The sequence below is a fragment of the Triticum urartu genome, chromosome 4 (assembly GCF_003073215.2).
Source record: "Triticum urartu cultivar G1812 chromosome 4, Tu2.1, whole genome shotgun sequence".
Classification (NCBI taxonomy): domain Eukaryota; kingdom Viridiplantae; phylum Streptophyta; class Magnoliopsida; order Poales; family Poaceae; genus Triticum; species Triticum urartu.
In genome coordinates this window covers 608,928,353-608,951,902 of record NC_053025.1, presented here as the reverse complement: position 1 = coordinate 608,951,902, position 23,550 = coordinate 608,928,353, and the positions used below count along the sequence as shown (strand labels likewise).

At 47.3% G+C, this 23,550-nt stretch overlaps 1 protein-coding gene across 2 annotated transcripts; it reads right to left on the bottom strand.

The window, feature by feature from the left end:
• Positions 1 to 8,596: 8,596 nt before the first annotated feature.
• On the bottom strand, positions 8,597 to 22,831 carry LOC125554396. 2 transcript variants are annotated; one of them, XM_048717963.1, is made up of 3 exons: positions 11,133 to 11,274; positions 10,672 to 10,797; positions 8,597 to 8,784 (listed from the first exon to the last, which is right to left on the bottom strand). In XM_048717963.1, the coding sequence occupies exons 1-3, from the start codon at positions 11,158 to 11,160 to the stop codon at positions 8,624 to 8,626; spliced, it is 315 nt and encodes a 104-aa protein (XP_048573920.1). In that variant the 5' UTR covers positions 11,161 to 11,274; the 3' UTR covers positions 8,597 to 8,623. The 2 variants fall into 2 exon arrangements, 1 of the variants encoding a protein (XP_048573920.1); XR_007304396.1 differs by lacking the exon at positions 8,597 to 8,784 and adding an exon at positions 22,579 to 22,831 and having other exon boundaries at positions 9,822 to 10,797; positions 11,133 to 11,258.
• Between the last annotated feature and the right edge of the window lie 719 nt (positions 22,832 to 23,550).

The window sequence follows — 23,550 nt, the reverse complement described above, 5'->3', positions numbered from 1 at the left end:
CAACCGTATTGGGATAGACATAATCCAATCATGTCTATGCTCAACGCAAACACCAATCTCGATGGTAGAGGGAGCGTACGATATTTGATCAACCTTGGAAATACTTCCAACACATATCGTCATCTCACTTTTAGCTAGTCTCCGTTTATTCCGTAGCTTTTATTTCGAGTTACTAACACTTAGCAACCGAACCGGTATCTAATACCATGGTGCTACTAGGAGTACTTAGTAAAGTACACATTAACACAATGTATATCCAATATACTTCTATCGACCTTGCCAGCCTTCTAATCTACCAAGTATCTAGGGTAATTGTGCTCCAGTGGCTGTTTCCCTTATCACAGAAGCACTTAGTCTCGGGTTTGGGTTCAACCTTGGGTTTCTTCACTAGAGCAGCAGCTGATTTGCCGTTTCATGAAGTATCCCTTCTTGCCCTTGCCCTTCTTGAAACTAGTGGTTTCACTAACCATCAACAATTGATGCTCCTTCTTGATTTCTACTTTCGCGGTGTCAAACATCGCGAGTATTTCAAGGATCATCATATATGTCCCCGATACATTTATAGTTCATCACGAAGCTCTAGCAGCTTGGTGGTAATGACTTCGGAGAAACATTACTATCTCATCTGGAAGATCAACTCCCACTTGATTCAAATGATTGTTGTACTCAGACAATCTGAGCACAAGCTCAACAATTGAGCTTTTCTCCCTTAGTTTGCAGGCTAAGAAAATCGTCAGAGGTCTTATACCTCTTGACATGGGCACGAGCCTGAAATCCCAATTTCAGCCCTCGAAACATCTCATATGTTTCGCGACGTTTCAAAACGTCTTCGGTGCCTCAACTCTAAACCGTTTAACTGAACTATCACGTAGTTATCAAAACGTGTATGTCAGATGTTCGCAACATCCACAGACGACATTCGAGGCTCAGCACACTGAGCGGTGCATTAAGGACATAAGCCTTCTATGTAGCAATGAGGACAATTCTCAGTTTACGGACCTAGTCCGCATAATTGCTACTATCAACTTTCAACTAAATTTTCTCTAGGAACATATCTAAACAGTAGAACTGAAGCGCGAGCTATGACATAATTTGCGAAGATCTTTTGACTATGTTCAGGATAATTAAGTTCATCTTATGAACTCCCACTCAGATAGACATCCCTCTAGTCATCTAAGTGATTACATGATACGAGTCAACTAGGCTGTGTCCGATCATCACGTGAGACGGACTAGTCAACATCGGTGAACATCTTCATGTTGATCGTATCTTCTATACGACTCATGCTCGACCTTTCGGTCTCTTGTGTTCTGAGACCATGTCTGTACATGCTAGGCTCGTCAAGTCAACCTAAGTGTTTCGCGTGTGTAAATCTGTCTTACACCCGTTGTATGTGAACGTTAGAATCTATCACACCCGATCATCACGTGGTGCTTCAAAACAACGAACTATGGCAACGGTGCACAGTTAGGGGGAACACTTTCTTGAAATTTTAATGAGGGATCATCTTATTTACTACCGTTGTTCTAAGCAAATAAGATGTATAAACATGATAAACATCACATGCAATCAAATAGTGACATGATATGGCCATGATCACTTTGCTCCTTTTGATCTCCATCTTCGGGGCTCCATGATCATCATCGTCACCGGCATGATACCATGATCTCCATCATCGTGTCTTCATGAAGTTGTCTCGCCAACTATTACTTCTACCACTATAGCTAACGGTTAGCAATAAAGTAAAGTAATTACATGGCGTTGTTCAATGACACGCAGGTCATACAATAAATAAAGACAACTCCTTGATCACATCGGATGAACCACTCGGTAGGACATCATCATAATGTGCACAATGTGATCAAGGAGTTGATCACGGGATGATGTGTTACGGAACGAGTAAAGAGACTTGCCGGTAACGAGATTGAACAAGGTATCGGGATACCGACGATCGAATCTTGGGCAAGTATCGTACCGATAGACAAAGGGAATTGTATACGGGATTGATTAAGTCCTTGACATCATGGTTCATCCGATGAGATCATCGTGGAACATGTGGGAGCCAACATGGGTATCCAGATCCCGCTGTTGGTTATTGACCGGAGAACGTCTCGGTCATGTCTACATGGTTCCCGAACTCGTAGGGTCTACACACTTAAGGTTCGATGACGCTAGGGTTATAAGGAATAGATATACGTGGTTACTGAATGTTGTTCGGAGTCCCGGATGAGATCCCGGACGTCACGAGGAGTTCCGGAATGGTCCGGAGGTAAAGATTTATATATGGAAAGTCCTGTTTTGGTCACCGGAAAAGTTTCGGGTTTTACCGGTAGTGTACCGGGACCACCGGAGGGGTCCGGGGGTCCACCAAGTGGGGCCACCAGCCCCGGAGGGCTGCATGGGCCAAGTGTGGGAGGGGACCAGCCCCAGGTGGGCTGGTGCGCCCCCCCACCAAGGCCCAAGGCGCCTCCAAGAGGGAAGGGGGGCAAACCCTAGGGCAGATGGGCCCTAAGGCCCACCCCAGGTGCGCCTCCCCCTCTCCCCCTTGTGGCCGCCACCCAGATGGGATCTGGGGGCTGCCGCCACCCCTAGGGAGGGAACCCTAGGTGGGGGCGCAGCCCCTCCCCTCCCCCTATATATACTTGAGGTTTGGGCTGCCCAACAAACACAAGTTCCTCTCCTTCTTGGCGCAGCCCTACCCCTCTCCCTCCTCGTCTCTTGTGGTGCTTGGCGAAGCCCTGCTGGGGTACCACGCTCCTCCACCACCACCACGCCGTTGTGCTGCTGCTGGATGGAGTCTTCCTCAACCTCTCCCTCTCTCCTTGCTGGATCAAGGCATGGGAGACGTCACCGGGCTGTACGTGTGTTGAACGCGGAGGTGCCGTCCGTTCGGCACTAGGATCTCCGGTGATTTGGATCACGACGAGTACGACTCCTTCAACCCCGTTCTCTTGAACGCTTCCGCTTAGCGATCTACAAGGGTATGTAGATGCACTCTCCTTCCCCTCGTTGCTGGTTTCTCCATAGATAGATCTTGGTGACACGTAGGAAAATTTTGAATTTTTGCTACGTTACCCAACACTTGGCTCTCTCTCGGTGACTTTAATCTTATTAGATATCCCGGGGAGAAGAACAACTCCAACTTCTGCGCCTCTCTCTCCTCTCGTTTCAACGCCCTCATCGCGGCTTTGTCATGGCTTGAGTTGCCTCTTTCTGACCGCCTGTTCACCTGGACGAACCGCCGCACTCCCCCTACCTTGGCACGCCTTGACCGTGCGTTCTTTAACACCGACTGGGATGCAGCCCTGCCAAACTCCTCGCTGGTCTCGAGGCCTCGGGTCACCTCCGACCACTTCCCCCTCCTTGTCTCCGCCACCACCTGCGTTCCGGTCTCGCGTCAGTTCAGGCTCGAGAACAAATGGCTGCTCGATCCCCTTTTCCTTCCCTTCACAGTCCCCTCCTGGGCTCGCCCAACTCTTGTCCCGGACGGTGCTAAGGATATCGCTGCTCGGGTCAAGTCCTTTCGCCTCGCGGCAAAGGTTTGGAAGCTAACCACCGGTTCGTCCCCCTTTTCGATAACAATTGCAGATTTCTCATTGAGCTGTTTGACTTCCTGGAGGAACACCGTGTACTTTCAGGCGATGAGGTGGCCCTGCGCCGTGACGCGCGCACCGCTCTAGCCCTCTTGGTGCGCCAGCAGGATGCCTTTTGGCACCAGAGGGGGAAGTTCAGGAAGGTGGGCAAGGGTGACGAGAACACCCGGTTCTACCATGCTCAAGCCTCCCACCGGTTCCGGGTTAACCGGATCCGGGCGCTCGACGTCGGCGGCACGGTGGTCACCAGCCACGCTGCCAAGGCGGACGCCCTGCATGCCTTCTACGCCGAGCTTCTAGGCACGGCCAGGGAGCCGGTGTGGCCTTTCGACCTTCGGGCTCTGTACGACGGGACGGCGAGGGTGGACGGCGCCGCGCTCGAGGCCCCATTCCAGCTCCAGGAGGTTGTGGCCGCCGTGCGTGGCCTCGACAGGACCAGCGCGCCGGGGCCCGACGGCCTAGTGCCGGCGTTCTTTCAGGCGGCCTGGCCCGTGGTCGCCGATCACGTTATGCGGCTCTTCGACGGGGTCTTCTCCTCCACGGTCGACCTCACCTGCATCAACCGGGCGCATATTGTGCTGCTGCCAAAAGGCGATGGTGTCCTCACACCCAGCGGATTCCGGCCGGTCTCGTTGCAAAATTGTGACATAAAGCTGGTCTGCAAGGTGTTGACCACCCTTCTACAACAGCAAATCCCGGGGATCATCAACGTCGACCAGTCCGGCTTTATCAAAGGCTGGAGCATCTCCAAAAACTTTGTCTATGCCGCCGAGGTGGTCCAATGCTGTGACCGGAGGAAAGCTCCGTCTCTCGTCCTGAAGCTCGACTTCGCAAAGGCGTTCGACTCCATCAACTAGCAGAGCCTCCGTAGGATCATGGAGGTGCGTGGCTTTCATGCCCGGTGGTGCGACTGGATGGATGCCATTTTCACTCCTCCATGTCCGCGGTCCTCCTGAACGGGGTGCCGGGGCGCTGGATCTCTTGCAAGAAGGGGCTGCGCCAAGGGGACCCCATCTCTCCCTACCTCTTCCTGCTGGTGGCCGACGTGCTGCAAAGGATGATCAAGCTGGATGGGGGGATGGCTCACCCCCTGGTGGCTGGTGCTCCGCCCCTCGTTCTGTAGTATGTGGATGATACTCTCACCGTCTTGAAGGCCGAGCTGGGCACGGTGCGGCACCTTAAACGCATCCTGGATGACTTTGCAACTGCGATGGGGCTCCTCATCAACTTCCACAAAAGCACGGCCGTGCCCATGCACGTCGAGGGCAACGAGCTCCATGACATGGTCCAGGTCATGGGCTGTCAAGTTGGGAGTTTCCCACAGGTGTACCTCGGGCTCCCCCTCTCCAATCGTAAGCTGACGATAGATGACTTTCTCCCCCTCATCGCCAAGGCCGAGTGCTACCTGTGGGGGTGGCGAGCACAGCTGCTCTCCTTCCGGGGGCGGCTTGTCCTGCTCAATGCCGTCCTTGATGCGCTGCCCACATACGCCATGGCGGCTATGGAGCTGCCACCGTCGGTTCTGCGCGCCCTCGACGCGCTTCGGTGGGCCTTCCTATGGACTGCGGCGGAAACGGCCTCCGGGGCCCAGTGCCTTGTCGCCTAGGAGAAGGTGGTTCGGCCTAAGTGCGAGGGAGGGCTCGGAGTGCGAGCTCTTCCGGTGCAGAACCGCTCCCTTCTGCTGAAGCTGGTGCACCGCCTCCACTCGAGGCAAGACTCCCCCTGGGGCACCTGGGTCTGGTCTGAGCTTGGGCGCTCCCTCCTCACCCCCTCCGCTGCGTCGGCCCTGCCGGGGCCGCACTGGAACTCGCTGGCTGAGCTGATGCCAATGTACCGGGCGGTCTCTTCTGTCCTGGTGGGGGACGGGCGGACCATCGCTTTCTGGCTCGACGCCTGGCTTCCGGGGGGCGCTCTAGTGTGGCGATTGCCGTCGCTCTTCTCCCACACCACCATGCCGGAGGCCTCCGTGGCCCAGGTCCTCCGATGCGGCCTCGACGGAGCTCTTGTCCCCCGAGTAAACCACGCGGGGGCCGTGATCGTGCCATCCTTCTTCGGAACCTGGTAGGGGTGACCCTCACGGACGAGCCTGACGAACGATGTCTCCGTCCCGAGTGCGGGAAGGGCAACCTCCTTTCATCGTCCGGCGTCTATCGCCTATGTCACTTTGGAGGGGTGCGGGTGCCTTTCGCTGCTTTCGTCTGGCAGAACTACGCTCCGAGTCGGGTCCGTTTTTTCGCCTGGCTCCTGGTCCAGGCCCGGATCCACACGCGGGACGTCCTTCTCCGCAAGCACATTGTTGAGGCCGAGGGCGCTGGTTGCCCCCTATGTACTTCTCCCCTCGAGACGGCGGACCACCTCATCTTCGGGTGCGCGTTCGCCTGTAGCTTTTGGCAGGCGGTCGGCAAGATCTCCTTTGAAGCCACCACTGTCAGCGAGCTCCACTTGCTCTCCCCGCCGTCGGGGGTCCCTGTTGCTTCGGGCCCAACCTTCCTGCTGCTTTGTTGCTGGAAACTTTGGAAGCACCGAAATGCGGTGGTCTTCCAAGGGATGCCTCCGTCCCTTTCTAGGTTGCTCCGAGCTTGTAGGGAAGACGCAGTGCTCTGGCGAGTTCGACTCCCCCGCCCCCTGAAACATGCGGCTGATGCCTGGCTGGCCTGTCTGCCCAGCCCCGACTGAGCCCCTCCCTCGGGGTTGCTCTGCCTCGGCTCCCAAACTCCCTCTCCCTGACTTGTCCATGTGTATGATGTAACACCTGACCTTCTGGTCTATACCTCTATAAAGATTCAGGTGGGGAAATCTCCCCCCCCCCCCGGTGAAAATTCAAAAAAAAAATGACCGCTCCACCACCACCCTGAGGCTCGACATGAGTCAACTTTAATCGTGTCAAATATACATTGTATGGATCCTCATGCACATTAAGCAACATTCTTAATTATTTTCTGCCTATAAACCACTATTCTTCTTCGTCTTCGTTCTCCTGCTCCTCTTCACTTACTATCTCTACCTTCCCTATCCAAGCCAACCGCAACCATCAATGGCCCATCCGGCTCAAAATCCCCAAACCTTCTACACCCACACTATGAATTTTGAGGGACTTTTTGCCAATATTTTCTCCTTTCAAGTCTGCAAACAACAATATTAATGTAAAGTAATTAGTGTAAACTTGTTTATGCCCACTCATGGCCAGTATGACCACAAACTCTGCCGTCTCGCCTACATGATGTGCGTCCACTCCCACAATTTCCCCCCTACTCTGGCGAGGCCTCCAGTACTTCCGAATATTTTGTTCGGATTATTTGCCATCAAGGATAAATTAGCATACTGCGCACGAACATATGTGATAAAAGTTCCTACGATTTGACACTACAGAGGTAGAGCAACATGAAAAATAAAAGATCATGCTTCTAATATTCAGACTTCTGTAGTTTAAAAATTGGTGATAACCTTACAACATTTTTCAGACTCCCGTCCTAATTGAAAATGATTGTTGCATTAAGGAACACCTATGGAATCCAAAAAAACTAACAGCAAGCGACAGTGACATGGATGGCTACCTTATGGCTTTGGAAGTGGATGGCATGAGCCGTCGCCCAGATGCACGAAACAGTCCCAGTCATGCACAGCTAGCCGAGAAACATTGGGTCAAAACAAGGGTGTTGGTACCTTGAGCAACGACGCCATCACGTTGACAAATGCCCAACCCAACTGCTCGTGGCCATCCTCGGCCACCACCTGGACACACTCCTCTAGACCCAGGCGTTCCGAACAAACATCCTCCCCGCTTCTCCTTTGCGATGGCTGACTACCGTAACTTCTCTAGAGCGAATCCTTCCAAAGGCGCTGCCGACAACATCGTCCCTGTGGCGCTGCTCCTTCCTTTTCGTGCCTTTTGCTCCATTGACCTCCTTCCTATGAAGTTTTAGTAACAAGGTACATTTCAGTAATCAGTAAAAAAATGCATATTTTAGTACAAGAAAAATGAGCCACTTGACAAAGTTTTAGTAGAAATTAGACTTTTGTACAACAAGATATTTTAGTACGTACTAAAAAGAATAGTACAAGGGCAATCATCCGAACAATATCATCAGAAGTATGAAACTGAACCTTTAGTCGCAGCAGGTGACTACCCTTGTCATCTCAAGATTCAAGCCTCTCCTCCTATCCTGCTCTCCGAGCATGCACTCAAAACTGCAAAAAATGCAGAACATGTACATGTGTGAACTGAAATAGTAGAACTCAAACAAACCTTCATCAATAGACCTTTTTTGAACTATATGGTCGATTATGTACATGGTCCTCATAATGAAAACTAAAATATTGAGTTAGCCTTTCCCATATGTTTTTTGAAGAAAATCATAAGCATCAGCACCTACTATGTGAAAGACAAATATCCCAGCTTCTATATGATTCAGAATTCAACTGCATTCAGGCCAATATGAATAGCATCTCAAGGATCTAGGCAAATACCTGGAACAAAACTCAATGAAGAACCATAACATCAGTCAAAACTAAACATGGAAATTCTGAACTCGCTGACTTTATGTCAGTCCAATAGTAATAGTAGTACAAGCGCAGGTAGAAAATGCAATTCTCAAGGTGCATATGGATGTGCTATTATCTTGCTGCTAGAAAATGTAGCGCTCAAGGTACATATAGATATGCCATCGTCTTGCTGTTAAATGGACTGCTTGCTTTATTAGCTGGATCAGGAAACCTAGGCTACATATATAAACTTAGCATCTGTAACTTAATGGTTTTGTGACCGCAGGAAACATAAACAAGAACACCTACAGTGTATATATATATATGAGAAAATCAAACTAAAACAAACACATGATTAACCGCCCTCTTCCTTAAACTTCTCCCATTTCATTCTGCTACAGATGTAACTTTCACACCGGCTCGAATGTCAGTCCACCATATGGGTCGTCCAAGACGAGATTCTGTTCTAACAGTCATTTTCGAGCCGATTTATTATGTCTGACTCATGCAGGTAGCTTCCCTTCCCCTACACAACTCAAGCTCGTCCCTCACCGGCTAAAGCGAACTCCACCAAGATCCACCATTCCCCCGCAGTCAATTCTTCCCCCGAAGAGATCTTGCCGCTCATTCCTGGCTTCGATTGCGGAGAGCAGATCATCACATAGATTGCCCATAGTGGGGCGAATGCCGGCAATCTGCCCCCGGTCACCTGCAACCACAAGAGTCCCTTTAGTATGAATCTGATTCACACCATAACCATTTGCAACAATCCAGTCCTCTAATCCAAGCCCATCATAATTCTCAATAGTCATTAAAATATGGAATCAACACAGCTAACAATCTATCATCTATCCAAAATTGACACCTATGCTTATCATACATGCCGGAACAAAATAGCTACAATATTGCTGTCAAGATAACATTTTGGAAGCATTTTCTCTCAAATCAGTATTAATAGATCAGGCACTGACAAAATGATTATGGTAGTGTAAACCAGACGAAATGACATGGCACACACACCAATCTATCCAGGAGTGTTACATTAATCCAGCAATTTGTTCAGCGCATGGTAGCTATATAAATAGTCCAGATAACATTCATGTTGACAGAAATTAGCAATGCTTCCAACTACATGCAAAATTGGCCAGAGAGAATTTCCTAGCATGCTGAGTTTCCAAAGACTGGACTTCTTAATAATGACACACCTTCGCGTACATGCAGGAGCTTTAGGTCGATCAGGCCATAGATTGCTTCGATGCTGGCGGCGAATCTTCCGTTCGAGCTTCTGTCGCCCCTCCGCCACACATATTTGTCCGTCTCCACTCACTCCCCTCATAGGCGGCAGTTGCTCGACATGTTGATCCACTCATGGACGTCTCCACTCACTCCCCTCAAAGGAATATTGAACCGTAAAAATATTTTCAGAGTATTAGGCTTGTATCATGAATTATGTTCGCTCCTATCAATGCTTCAAGACGCAAAGCTTTCTGTGTTTGCTAAGAAAACTAAGCAGAAGATTTTTTAGAAAAAGTTCGAAATATAAGGTGTCTTGCGTTGCACCACTCGTTTGAATAATTTTTTTAGGGATTTGATTACATTTACTTATATTAGGCAAACTCCTCTATTTTCTCATGTCAATTAGTCAGGTGTAATCTCGCCCAAAACTTGTGAAATTTTCACTCCACGTGCGTTCTTTAATTTTCGTGCCAAAAACTATACACCCTATATTTAGGAACAGAGGAAGGTAAAAGGAAATCATCAATATAATTCCACAAAAACTACTACATGGAACGGACATGAAATGTTGCGGAAATTGCTGAAACCTACTTTTCTGGAACAACGATATAGAGTGTTCACTACTGACTTGCACATACTTTGCAATCAGAAAAAAGCTTCATCAAGTATGTAGATGTGGCGAAAGGGAATACAACATACAAAAGCTAGATACATAATTCCAGATAGTAAAGCTAGATGGAGCTAACACGACACAATATGCTTCATCGTTTAGCAGGTACTCCCATGCATATACTAAATCATACTGACATACACTTCAACCATCAGAACTATGCCAGAACTGGAACTGGTTTGTTCTTACATGTCATTTCCAGTGAGAAAAGGGGATGCTATAGATTCCAAGTCGCAAAAATTGTCGTAGAATTATAAGAAGCAAACTAAAAATTATAAATAATCAGAAGAACTGCTCCCGCTGAGCGAAAACACATTGCATCTGAACAATGCAAAGCAACTGCAACACATAAGCTAGCACCTTATTCATGCTTTAAAGAAGGTGTACAGTTTGAACACCTACTGGTAGCTACTATACACATTCACAAGACATCAGGCGTTTCATGCAATATTTTTTTGGGCAACAAAACATTGCTATCTGACGTAACTCGTAGTAGTAGGTAAATTCACAAACTGTGTATGTCGTACCAATGACTCTGCTGTAATCAAACTTTGAAGCTACAATCAGATAATAGAATAATATGAACTTCATTTAACTGATGTAAAATAACGAAAAGAGGCATGTCTAAAGAACACAATGGAAGCATAGAATAAATGCATCTAGAAGATTACACATTATCTAATCATATACCTTGCCACCCAAAATCTTCCCTTTGTCGTATCAATGAGTTTGATGTAAATGAGGAAGTAGTATTTTTTGCACGTACTCTAGGTGTTTTGTCATCAGTTGAACGACAATCTTCTTCATTTTTGGAAACTACATGAACAAGACAACACAATTGTTCACAGTAAGTTAGTAACCCTAAAGGATCTACCTGCTCGGAGAAATTCATAAGAACAACTGCATATACAGTAAAACACAACGAGCTCTGAATCAAAGTATAACTATTTGAAAATCTTTGGAGAAGGTTCGAACAAAAGCAAGCAATACATCCTTGCATCACTACTCGGGGTCACTAACGGAGAGGCCAATTCCTTCGAGCAGGGGAAAGGGGAATTGAAGGTGCTCAGCACAAGAACTGGAAGGGGGGAGGAATGAAAACCTCAAACCCTACCATTTGAAGAGCAGATGATATATATTTAGGCACTCACAGAAATCATCACCGGAGGTCGTGTACATATACAAGTAGGTGGTGGCATCGCCATCTCAGCTCGGTTGTCCAAGCAACACAGAATGTCCTGATCACCACACAGTTGCAATTTAAAGTGTGGGCAACTCTGCAAATTATATATATATATCCAAGGATTTAATTGGGAGTTTATTCTGCACCATTTGTGAAAACACACACTCGCAATCAATTCGTTGAGTAGACACCGTGAAATAAAATTATATTGTGAAGAATACTATTTTTTTTAGAACAAAGGCTCGCGATGAGCCCGGCTTTGAATTAACAAAGCCATCAACCGGCCAGGAATTACAACACCACATCAAGCACATCGGCCGAACGATACAAAGGAGCACCCTAGGAAGCTTACAACTCAACGCAGTATACAAGCTCACAACACAAAGAAGAGAAAGCCCAAGCTAGTACACGCCGCAGACCACAGCAAACAAGAACCAAGGATTGCGACCAACATGAACACGACGAGGACCTGCCAAAACAGAGTGGAGTTGTGGACATGGCTGAGTCCAAGGTTGGAGGAAACAAATCATCTTCCTTTGCTCTCACCGTAGAGGGACCCTACCCTCTCGCCTTGGATCGAAAGGCGCCGCCGACGGACATGAGAGACGCTCTCCCTAGAGCAGGAGAGATGTCGACCTCGAGTCCTGGAACAGGCACAGAGCACACCTCCTAGGACATAAGCACACCTCATCTGACACACCGGCGCAACCAAGGACACCTGAAAGACAGCGGGAAAGCCACCGGGAGCAGCCACTGAAGAACAAGCAGCAAGGACATCAGGAGAGGCCGCAGAGCGACGAGGACGAACCAGACCTCCCCACTGCCACCGGATAACCAGAGCCGCCCAAAACTCCACCTTTGTCGCCCCTCACCCGAATGCACGCTCCCCAGGCAGCACCTCCAAGGAGGACACGACGCGCAGCGCGCCGTCACCCCCAATCCAAGAAGGATTTTGGGCTTTCAACCGGGAGGGGAACGGGGGTGGATTGGGATGGGACCTCGGCTGCACCTCCAATGAGGAAGGGCGTCGCTGCCGCTGGGCCGGACCAGCCGACCGATGGTTTCCCACGGTCTCAAAAGCACACCACCGGGCACCCATCCACACCTAGCCGGCGACCGAAGCTGCTGAAACCGGCGAGGATGAGGAGCCAAAGGGAAGGGGAGCCGAACCTCAGATCTGGCGAGGAGGGGGGGTCTCCACACCGCAGCCACCACCCGCGTGGTCGGGAACACCGGCCAGGATCCCCCCAGACGCCGCCAGCCGGGAGGGCGCCGCCGCCGCACCATGAAGGGCCATCGCCCCAGATCCGCCGTCCTCCGCTAGGAATGGAGCGAGCAGGGCCTCGCCGCCACCATCACCGGCGACCGCGCAGGCTTGTTGGCGGCCTCCTCGGGTGGCGACGAGGGGGGAGGAGGCGGGGGGTGGCGGCGCTAGGTGGGAACCCTAGTCGCCTCCCGAGTCGCCCGAGCGGACGACGTGGGGGCTGGGTGAAGGAAATATGCCCTAGAGGCAATAATAATGTTATTATTTTATTTCCTTATATCATGATAAATGTTTATTATTCATGCTAGAATTGTATTATCCGGAAACATAATAATTGTGTGAATACATAGACAAACTAAACGTCACTAGTATGCCTCTACTTGACTAGCTCGTTAATCAAAGATGGTTATGTTTCCTAACCATAGACATGTGTTGTCATTTGATCAACGGGATCACATTATTAGGAGAATAATGTGATTGACATGACCCATTCCATTAGCTTAGCACCCGATCGTTTAGTATGTTGCTATTGCTTTCTTCATGACTTATACATGTTCCTATGACTATGAGATTATGCAACTCCCGTTTGCCGGAGGAACACTTTGTGTGCTACCAAACGTCACAACGTAACTGGGTGATTATAAAGGAGCTCTACAGGTGTCTCCAAAGGTAAATGTTGGGTTGGCGTATTTTGAGATTAGGATTTGTCACTCCGATTGTCGGAGAGGTATCTCTGGGCCCTCTCGGTAATGCACATCACATAAGCCTTGCAAGCATTGCAACTAATGAGTTAGTTGCGAGATGATGTATTACGAAATGAGTAAAGAGACTTGCCGGTAACGAGATTGAACTAGGTATTGAGATACCGACGATCAAATCTTGGGCAAGTAACATACCAATGACAAAGGGAACAACGTATGTTGTTATGCGGTCTGACCGATAAAGATCTTCGTAGAATATGTGGGAGCCAATATGAGCATCCAGGTTCCGCTATTGGTTATTGACCGGAGACGTGTCTCGGTCATGTCTACATTGTTCTCGAACCCGTAGGGTCCGCACGCTTAAGGTTTTGATGACAGTTATATTATGAGTTTATGCATTTTGATGTACCGAAGTTTGTTCGGAGTCCCAGATGTGATCACGGACATGACGAGGAGTCTCAAAATGGTCGAGACATAAAGATTGATATATTGGAAGCCTATATTTGGATATCGGAAGTGTTCCGGGTGAAATCGGGATTTTACCGGAGTACCGGGAGGTTACCGGAACCCCCCGGGAGGTATATGGGCCTTAGTGGGCTTTAGTGGAAGAGAGGAGAGGTGGCCAGGGCTGGGCCGCGCGCCCCTTCCCCCTAGTCCGAATAGGACAAGGAGAGGGGGGCGGCTCCCCCCCTTCCTTCTCTCTCTCCTCTTTCCCCCTCCCGAATCCTATTCCAACTAGGAAAGGGGGGGGGGGAATCCTACTCCCAGTGGGAGTAGGACTCCTCCTGGCGTGCCCTCCTCCTGGCCGGCCGCACCCCCCTGCTCCTTTATATACGGGGGCAGGGGGCACCCCTAGACACACAAGTTGATCCACGTGATCATATTCTTAGCCGTGTGCGGTGCCCCCTCCCACCATAATCCTCGATAATATTGTAGCGGTGCTTAGGCGAAGCCCTGCGACGGTAGTACATCAAGATCGTCACCGCGCCATTGTGCTGACGGAACCCTTTCCCGACACTTTGCTGGATCGGAGTCCGGGGATCATCATCGAGATGAACGTGTGCTAGAACTCGGAGGTGCCGTAGTTTCGGTGCTTGATCGGTTGGGCCGTGAAGACGTACGACTACATCAACCGCGTTGTGCTAACGCTTCCGCTGTCGGTCTACAAGGGTACGTAGATCACACTCTCCCCTCTCGTTGCTATGCATCACCATGATCTTGCGTGTGCGTAGGAGTTTTTTTGAAATTACTACGTTACCCAATAGTGGCATCCGAGCCTAGGTTTTATGTGTTGATGTTATATGCACGAGTAGAACACAAGTGAGTTGTGGGCGATATAAGTCATACTGCTTACCAGCATGTCATACTTTGGTTCGGCGGTATTGTTGGACGAAGCAGCCCGGACCGACATTACGCGTATGCTTACGCAAGACCAGTTCTCCCGACGTGCTTTGCACAAAGGTGGCTAGCGGGTGACAGTTTCTCCAACTTTAGTTGTACCGAGTGTGGCTACGCCCGGTCCTTGCGAAGGTTAAAACAACACCAACTTGACAAACTATCGTTGTGGTTTTGATGCGTAGGTAAGATTGGTTCTTGCTTAAGCCCGTAGCAGCCACGTAAAACTTGCAACAACAAAGTAGAGAACGTCTAACTTGTTCTTGCAGGGCATGTTGTGATGTGATATGGTCAAGACATGATGCTAAATTTTATTGTATGAGATGATCATGTTTTGTAACCAAGTTATCGGCAACTGGCAGGAGCCATATGGTTGTCGCTTTATTGTATGCAATGCAATTGCGCTGTAATGCTTTACTTTATCACTAAGCGGTAGCGATAGTCGTGGAAGCATAAAATTGGCGAGATGACAACGATGCTACGATGGTGATCAAGGTGTCGCACCGGTGACGATGGTGAGCACGACGGTGCTTCGAAGATGGAGATCACAAGCACAAGATGATGATGGCCATATCATATCACTTATATTGATTACATGTGATGTTTATCTTTTATGCATCTTATCTTGCTTTGATTGACGGTAGCATTTTAAGATGATCTCTCACTAATTATCAAGAAGTGTTCTCCCTAAGTATGCACCGTTGCGAAAGTTCTTCGTGCTGAGACACCATGTGATGATCGGGTGTGATAGGCTCTACGTTCAAATACAACGGGTGCAAAACAGTTGCACACGTAGAATACTCAGGTTATACTTGACGAGCCAAGCATATACAGATATGGCCTCGGAACACGGAGACCGAAAGGTCGAGCGTGAATCATATAGTAGATATGATCAACATAGCGATGTTCACTAATGAAACTACTCCATCTCACGTGATGATCGGACATGGTTTAGTTGATTTGGATCACGTAATCACTTAGAGGATTAGAGGGATGTCTATCTAAGTGGGAGTTCTTTAGTAATATGATTAATTGAACCTAAATTTATCATGAACTTAGTCCTGGTAGTATTTTGCAAATCATGTTGTAGATCAATAGCTCGCGTTGTTGCTTCCCTGTGTTTATTTTGATATGTTCCTAGAGAAAATTGTGTTAAAAGATGTTAGTAGCAATGATGCGGATTGGATCCGTGATCTGAGGTTTATCCTCATTGCTGCACAGAAGAATTATGTCCTTGATGCGCCGCTAGGTGACAGACCTATTGTAGGAGCAAATGCAGACGTTATGAACGTTTGTCTAGCTAAATATGATGACTACTTGATAGTTTAGTGCACCATGCTTAACGGCTTAGAATCAGGACTTCAAAGACGTTTTTGAACGTCATGGACCATATGAGATGTTCCAGGAGTTGAAGTTAATATTTCAAGAAAATACCCGAGTTGAGAGATATGAAGTCTCCAACAAGTTCTATAGCTAAAAGATGGAGGAGAATCGCTCCAGCAGTGAGCATGTGCTCAGATTGTCTGGGTACTACAATTGCTTGAATCAAGTGGGAGTTAATGTTCCAGATAAAATAGTGATTGACAGAATTCTCTAGTCACCATCACCAAGTTAGTAGAACTTCGTGATGAACTATAATATGCAAGGGATAAGGGAAACGATTCCCAAGCTCTTCGTAATGCTGAAATTGACGAAGGTAGAAATCGAGAAAAACATCAAGTGTTGATGGTAGACAAGACCACTAGTTTCAAGAAAAGGGCAGAGGGAAGAAGGGGAACTTCAAGAAGAACAACAAGCAAGTTGCTGCTCAAGTGAAGAAGCCCAAGTCTGGTCCTAAGCCTGAGACTAAGTGCTTCTACTGCAAAGGGACTGGTCACTGGAAGCGGAACTACCCCAAGTGATTGGCGGATAAGAAGGATGGCAAAGTGAACATAAGTATATTTGATATACATGTTATTGATGTGTGCTTTACTAGTGTTTATAGCAACCCCTCAGTATTTGATACTAGTTCAGTTGCTAAGATTAGTAACTCGAAACGGCAGTTGCAGAATAAACAGAGACTAGTTAAGGGTGAAGTGACGATGTGTGTTGGAAATGGTTCCAAGATAGATATGATCATCATCGCACACTCCCTATAATTTCGGGATTAGTGTTGAACCTAAATAAGTGTTATTTGGTGTTTGCGTTGAGCATGAATATGATTTGATCATGTTTATTGTAATACGGTTATTCATTTAAGTAAGAGAATAAATTGTTGTTCTGTTTACATGAATAAAACCTTATATGGTTACACACCCAATGAAAATAGTTCGTTGGATTTCGATCGTAGTGATACACATAATCATAATATTGAAACCAAAAGATGCAAAGTTAATAATGATAGTGCAACTTATTTGTGGCACTGCCGTTTAGGTCATATTGGTGTAAAGCGCATGAAGAAACTCCATGCTGATGGGCTTTTGGAATCACTTGATTATGAATTAGTTGATGCTTGCGAACCATGCCTCATGGGCAAGATGACTAAGACTCTGTTCTTCGGAACAATGGAGCGAGCAACAGATTTGTTGGAAATCATACATACTGATGTATGTGGTCCGATGAATATTGAGGCTCGCGACAGGTATCATTATTTTCTGATCTTCACAGATGATTTGAGCAGATATGAGTATATCTACTTGATGAAACATAAGTCTGAAACATTTGAAAAGTTCAAAGAATTTTAGAGTGAAGTGAAAAATCGTCGTAACAAGAAAATAAAGTTTCTACGATCTGATCATAGAGAAGAGTATTTGAGTTACGAGTTTGGCCTTCAGTTAAAAACAATGTGAAATAGTTTCACTACTCACGCCACCTGGAACACCACAATGTAATGGTGTGTCCGAACGTCATAACCGTACTTTATTATCTATGGTGCGATCTATGATGTCTCTTACTGATCTACCACTATCGTTTTGGGGTTATGCATTAGAGACAACTGCATTCACGTTAAATAGGGCACCATCTAAATCCGTTGAAACGACACAATCTGAACTGTGGTTTGGCGAGAAACCAAAGTTGTCGTTTCTTAAAGTTTGAGGTTCCAATGCTTATGTGAAAAAGTTTCAACCTGATAGGCTCAAACCCAAATCGGAGAAGTGCGTCTTCATAGGATACCCAAAAGAAAATGTTGGGTACACCTTCTATCACAGATCCTAAGGCAAGATATTCGTTGCTTTGAATGGATCCTTTCTAGAGAAGGAATTTCTCTCGAAAGAAGTGCGTGGGAGGAAAATAGAACTTGATGAGGTAACTATACCTGCTCCCTTATTGGAAAGTAGTTCATCACAGAAATCTGTTCCTGTGACTACTAGACCGATTAGTGAGGAAGCTAATGATGATGATCATGTAACTTCAGATCAAGTTACTACCGAACCTCGTAGGTAAAACCAGAGTGAGATCCGCACCAGTGTGGTACGGTAATCCTGTTCTGGAGGTCATGTTACTTGACCATGATGAACCTACGATCTATGAGGAAGCGATGATGAGCCCAGATTCCGCGAAATGGCTTGAGGCCATGAAATCTGAGATGAGATCCATGTATGAGAACAAAGTATGGACTTTGATTGACTTGCCCAATGATCGGCGAGCCATTGAGATTAAATGGATCTTCAAGAGGAAGACGGACGCTGATAGTAGTGTTACTATCTACAAAGCTAGAATGGTCGCAAAAAGGTTTTCGACAAGTTTAAGGTGTTGACTACGATGAGAGTTTCTCACTCGTATCTATGCTTAAGTCTGTCCAAATCATGTTAGCAATTGCCGCATTTTATGAAATCCGGCAAATGGATAAACAAAACTGCATTCCTTAATGGATTTATTAAAGAAGAGTTGTATATGATACAACCAGAAGGTTTTGTCAATCCTAAAAGTGCTAACAAAATGTGCAAGCTCCAGCGATCCATCTATGGACTGGTGCAAGCATCTCAGAGTTGGAATATGCGCTTTGATGAGATGATCAAAGCATATAGTTTTATACAGACTTGCAGTGAAGCCTGTATTTACAAGAAAGTGAGTGGGAGCACTACAACATTTCTGATAAGTATATGTGAATGACATATTGTTGATCGAAAATAATATAGAATTATTCTGCAAAGCATAAAGGAGTGTTTTGAAAGAAGTTTTTCAAAGAAAGACCTCGGTGAAGCTGCTTACATATTAAGCATCAAGATCTATAGAGATAGATCAAGACGCTTGATAAGTTTTTTTTCAATGAGTACATACCTTGACAATATTTTGAAGTAGTTCAAAAATTGGAATGGTCAAAGAAAGAGTTCTTGGCTGTGTTACAAGGTGTGAAATTGAGTAAGACTCAAAGCCCGACCACGGTAGAAGATAGAAAGAGAATGAAAGTCATTCCCTATGCCTCAGCCATAGGTTCTACAAAGTATGCCATGCTGTGTACCAGATCTATTGTATACCCTACACTGTGTTAAGCAAGGGAGTACAATAGTGATCTAAGAGTAGATCACTGGACAGTGGTCAAAATTATCCTTACTGGAATAAGGAAATATTTCTCAATTATCGAGGTGACAAAAAGGTTCGTCGTAAAAAGTTACGTCGATGCAAGTTTTGACACAGATCTGGATGACTCTAAGTCTCGATCTAGATACATATTGAAAGTGGGAGCAATTAGCTAGAGTAGCTCCGTGTAGAGCATTGTAGACATAGAATTCGCAAAATACTTACGGATCTGTATGTGACAGACCCGTTGACTAAAATTATCTCACAAGCAAAACATGATCACACCTTAGTACTCTTTGGGTGTTAATCACATAAACGATGTGAACTAGATTACTGACTCTAGTAAACCCTTTGGGTATAGGTCACATGACGATGTGAACTATGGGTGTTAATCACATGGTGATGTGAACTATTAGTGTTGAATCACATGGTGATGTGAACTAGATTATTAACTCTAGTGCAAGTGGGAGACTGAAGGAAATATGCCCTAGAGGCAATAATAATGTTATTATTTTAATTCCTTATATCATGATAAATGTTTATTATTCATGCTAGAATTGTATTATCCGGAAACATAATACTTGTGTGAATACATAGACAAACTAAACGTCACTAGTATGCCTCTACTTGACTAGCTCGTTAATCAAAGATGGTTATGTTTCCTAACCATAGACATGTGTTGTCATTTGATTAATGGGATCACATTATTAGGAGAATAATGTGATTGACATGACCCATTCCATTAGCTTAGCACCCGATCGTTTAGTATGTTGCTATTGCTTTCTTCATGACTTATACATGTTCCTATGACTATGAGATTATGCAACTCCCGTTTGCCGGAGGAACACTTTGTGTGCTACCAAACGTCACAACGTAATTGGGTGATTATAAAGGAGCTCGACAGGTGTCTCCAAAGGTAAATGTTGGGTTGGCGTATTTCAAGATTAGGATTTGTCACTCCGATTGTCGGAGAGGTATCTCTGGGCCCTCTCGGTAATGCACATCACATAAGCCTTGCAAGCATTGCAACTAATGAGTTAGTTGCGAGATGATGTATTACGAAACGAGTAAAGAGACTTGCCGGTAACGAGATTGAACTAGGTATTGAGATACCAACGATCGAATCTCGGGCAAGTAACATACCGATGACAAAGGGAACAACGTATGTTGTTATGCGGTCTGACCGATAAAGATCTTCGTAGAATATGTGGGAGCCAATATGAGCATCCAGGTTCCGCTATAGGTTATTAACCGGAGACGTGTCTCGGTCATGTCTACATTGTTCTCGAACCCATAGGGTCCGCACGCTTAAGGTTTTGATGACAGTTATATTATGAGTTTATGCATTTTGATTTACCGAAGTTTGTTCGGAGTCCCGGATGTGATCACGGACATGACGAGGAGTCTCGAAATGGTCGAGACATAAAGATTGATATATTGGAAGCCTATGTTTGGACATCGGAAGTGTTCCGGGTGAAATCGGCATTTTACCGGAGTACTGGGAGGTTACTCGAACCCCCCGGTAACCTAATGGGCCTTAATGGGCCTAGTGGAGGAAGAGGAGAGGAGGCCTAGGGGCTGCCGCGCGCCCCTCCCCCCCAAGTCCGAATTGGACAAGGAGGGGGGGCGCCCCCCCTTTCCTTTCTTCCCTCTCCTCCTTCCCCCAAGTCCTAATCCAACTAGGGAAAGGGGGGGGAGTCCTACTCCCGGTAGGAGTAGGACTCCTCCGGGGCGCCTCCTCCTATGGCCGGCCGCACCCCCCTTGCTCCTTTATATACGGGGGCAGGGGGGCACCTCTAGACACACAAGTTGATCCTCGTGATCGTTTTCTTAGCCGTGTGCGGTGCCCCCTTCCACCATACTCCTCGATAATATTGTAGCGGTGCTTAGGCGAAGCCCTGCGACGGTAGAACATCAAGATCGTCACCACGCCGTCGTGCTGATGAAACTCTTCCCCGACACTTTGCTGGATCGGAGTCTGGGGATCGTCATCGAGCTGAACGTGTGCTAAAACTCGGAGGTGCCGTAGTTTCGGTGCTTGATCGGTCGGGCCGTGAAGACGTACGACTACATCAACCGCGTTGTCATAACGCTTCCGCTGTTGGTCTACAAGGGTACGTAGACTACACTCTCCCCTCTCGTTGCTATGAATCACCATGATCTTGCGTGTGCGTAGGAATTTTTTTGAAATTACTACGTTACCCAACACTGGGAGGGGGGGGGGAAGGTCCAAACCACCCAAGCCAATTCCAGTAGTATTTATCAAACAGGTGAAACAAACTAATCAGGTGCATCTCAGGGAGCTCTACAGGTGTCTCCAAAGGTAAATGTTGGGTTGGCGTATTTCAAGATTAGGATTTGTCACTCCGATTGTCGGAGAGGTATCTCTGGGCCCTCTCGGTAATGCACATCACATAAGCCTTGCAAGCATTGCAACTAATGAGTTAGTTGCAAGATGATGTATTACGAAACGAGTAAAGAGACTTGCCGGTAACTAGACTAGGCCTTAGTGGGCTTTAGTGGAAGAGAGGAGAGGTGGCCAGGGCTGGGCCGCGCGCCCCTACCCCCTAGTCTGAATAGGACAAGGAGAGGGGGGCAGCGCCCCCCCTTCCTTCTCTCTCTCCTCTTTCCCCCTCCCGAATCCTATTCCAACTAGGAAAGGGGGGAATCCTACTCCCGGTGGGAGTAGGACTCCTCCTGGCGCGCCCTCCTCCTGGCCAGCCGCACCTCCCCCTGCTCCTTTATATACGGGGGCTGGGGGCACCCCTAGACACACAAGTTGATCCACGTGATCATATTCTTAGCCGTGTGCGGTGCCCCCTTCCACCATAATCCTCGATAATATTGTAGCTGTGCTTAGGCGAAGCCCTGCGATAGTAGTACATCAAGATCGTCACCACGCTGTTGTGCTGACGGAACTCTTCCCTGACACTTTGCTAGATCGGAGTCCAGGTATCATCATCGAGCTAAACGTGTGCTAGAACTCGGAGGTGCCGTAGTTTCGGTGCTTGATCGGTCGGGCCGTGAAGACGTACGACTACATCAACCGCGTTGTGCTAACGCTTCCGCTGTCGGTCTACAAGGGTACGTAGATCACACTCTCCCCTCTCGTTGCTATGCATCACCATGATCTTGCGTGTGCGTAGGAATTTTTTTGAAATTACTATGTTACCCAACACTTGGGGGGGGGGGGGGGAAGGTCCAAACCACCCAAGCCTATTCCAATACTATTTATCAAACAGGTGAAACAAACTAATCAGGTGCATCTCTGTAAGCAAAGAAAAAGGCAGACCAAAATCTATAGGATATGCGACATATATACGTCATAATACCTTGACTTTCTTCCAGAGACTAAACATTGGTTTGTGGACTAAAAACTCAAAGAAAAAATTACCAGAATGGGTAAATGAGTAATGCAACAAACATGCACATTACTGAGATAGAACACATGTCCAGTGCATACAGTTATAAACAACCATACTTATATAATTTCCATGTGAGAGAAGTATATTAGGTTATGAAAGAAAGCACCATCATTCGTGATTTTAACATACACGACTGATGTCATGTCACAATGTTGCCAACCGGCTTGCCCATGACACGGCTAGATTCTGTCACCTCAGTCTTTGTAATGTCATCCTGTTAGGCCATGCCACATCTTGCAATGTTGTGAGTAGATGACAAATAAGATGTAGCAGTGTATAATGGAATTAGGGGTGGATCAGAAACCAAACATGCGTGGGGGAGGTACTCTGCCCGCCACTTCCCATCCCTTGAGGGGGCGTGGAGGGATCTCTCGGCGACCATCACCTTAATGCTCGACCCATGAGACTGCCATGGATGGATTCTCACCTGCGTCGATGCCACGCGCACGATGCCACGACCGCGGTTGCTACAGCCTAGCTGTAAGGGAATCCTTTGCCTTAGGGTTTTGGTGATGATGACAACACACGTGGACTAATCGTGCGCCATAGTTTTCTCAGGTACACATGGTGTGGCGCAAGACGGTTAGGTCTTCCCTCTACGCGGAAAAGATCGAAGACGGAATTTCCGACGTTTTTGTTCCTTTGGTCGTAGGATATCCATACAATTAAGAGGGAATCCGCATTGGAAGGTATTGGGTGAACCATTTCACGTACACATTCTTTGCACCCACCATATACCTTCCGTTTCGAGGAGAGAGAGGTTCCCCATCATCTATTCTGTGCAGTCCTGCTCTTGGCGGTTGCACCGCTTCATTGAGTGGTTGTACCGCTGGCTGGTAGTTTTGGTCCTACCACCGCCCCTGGTACCGGTCAGGGGTGACCCCCTTCTGGACCAGGTGCGGTTGTAGACCGGTGGTGGAACGGTAGTTCCGGTTTTTCTCGATAAACCGGTACTACCGGTGTTCAGGGCGGTAGTACCGCCTCGGACCCCACTGCCCAGGAACTTCAGGCCCAACGGTAGTTCCGGTCCAACCTCCGCTCCAACTACCGGCTTGAGGGTTTTTCTTTCTGTTGTGGCCCGGTAGTTGAGCGGTGGCTGTG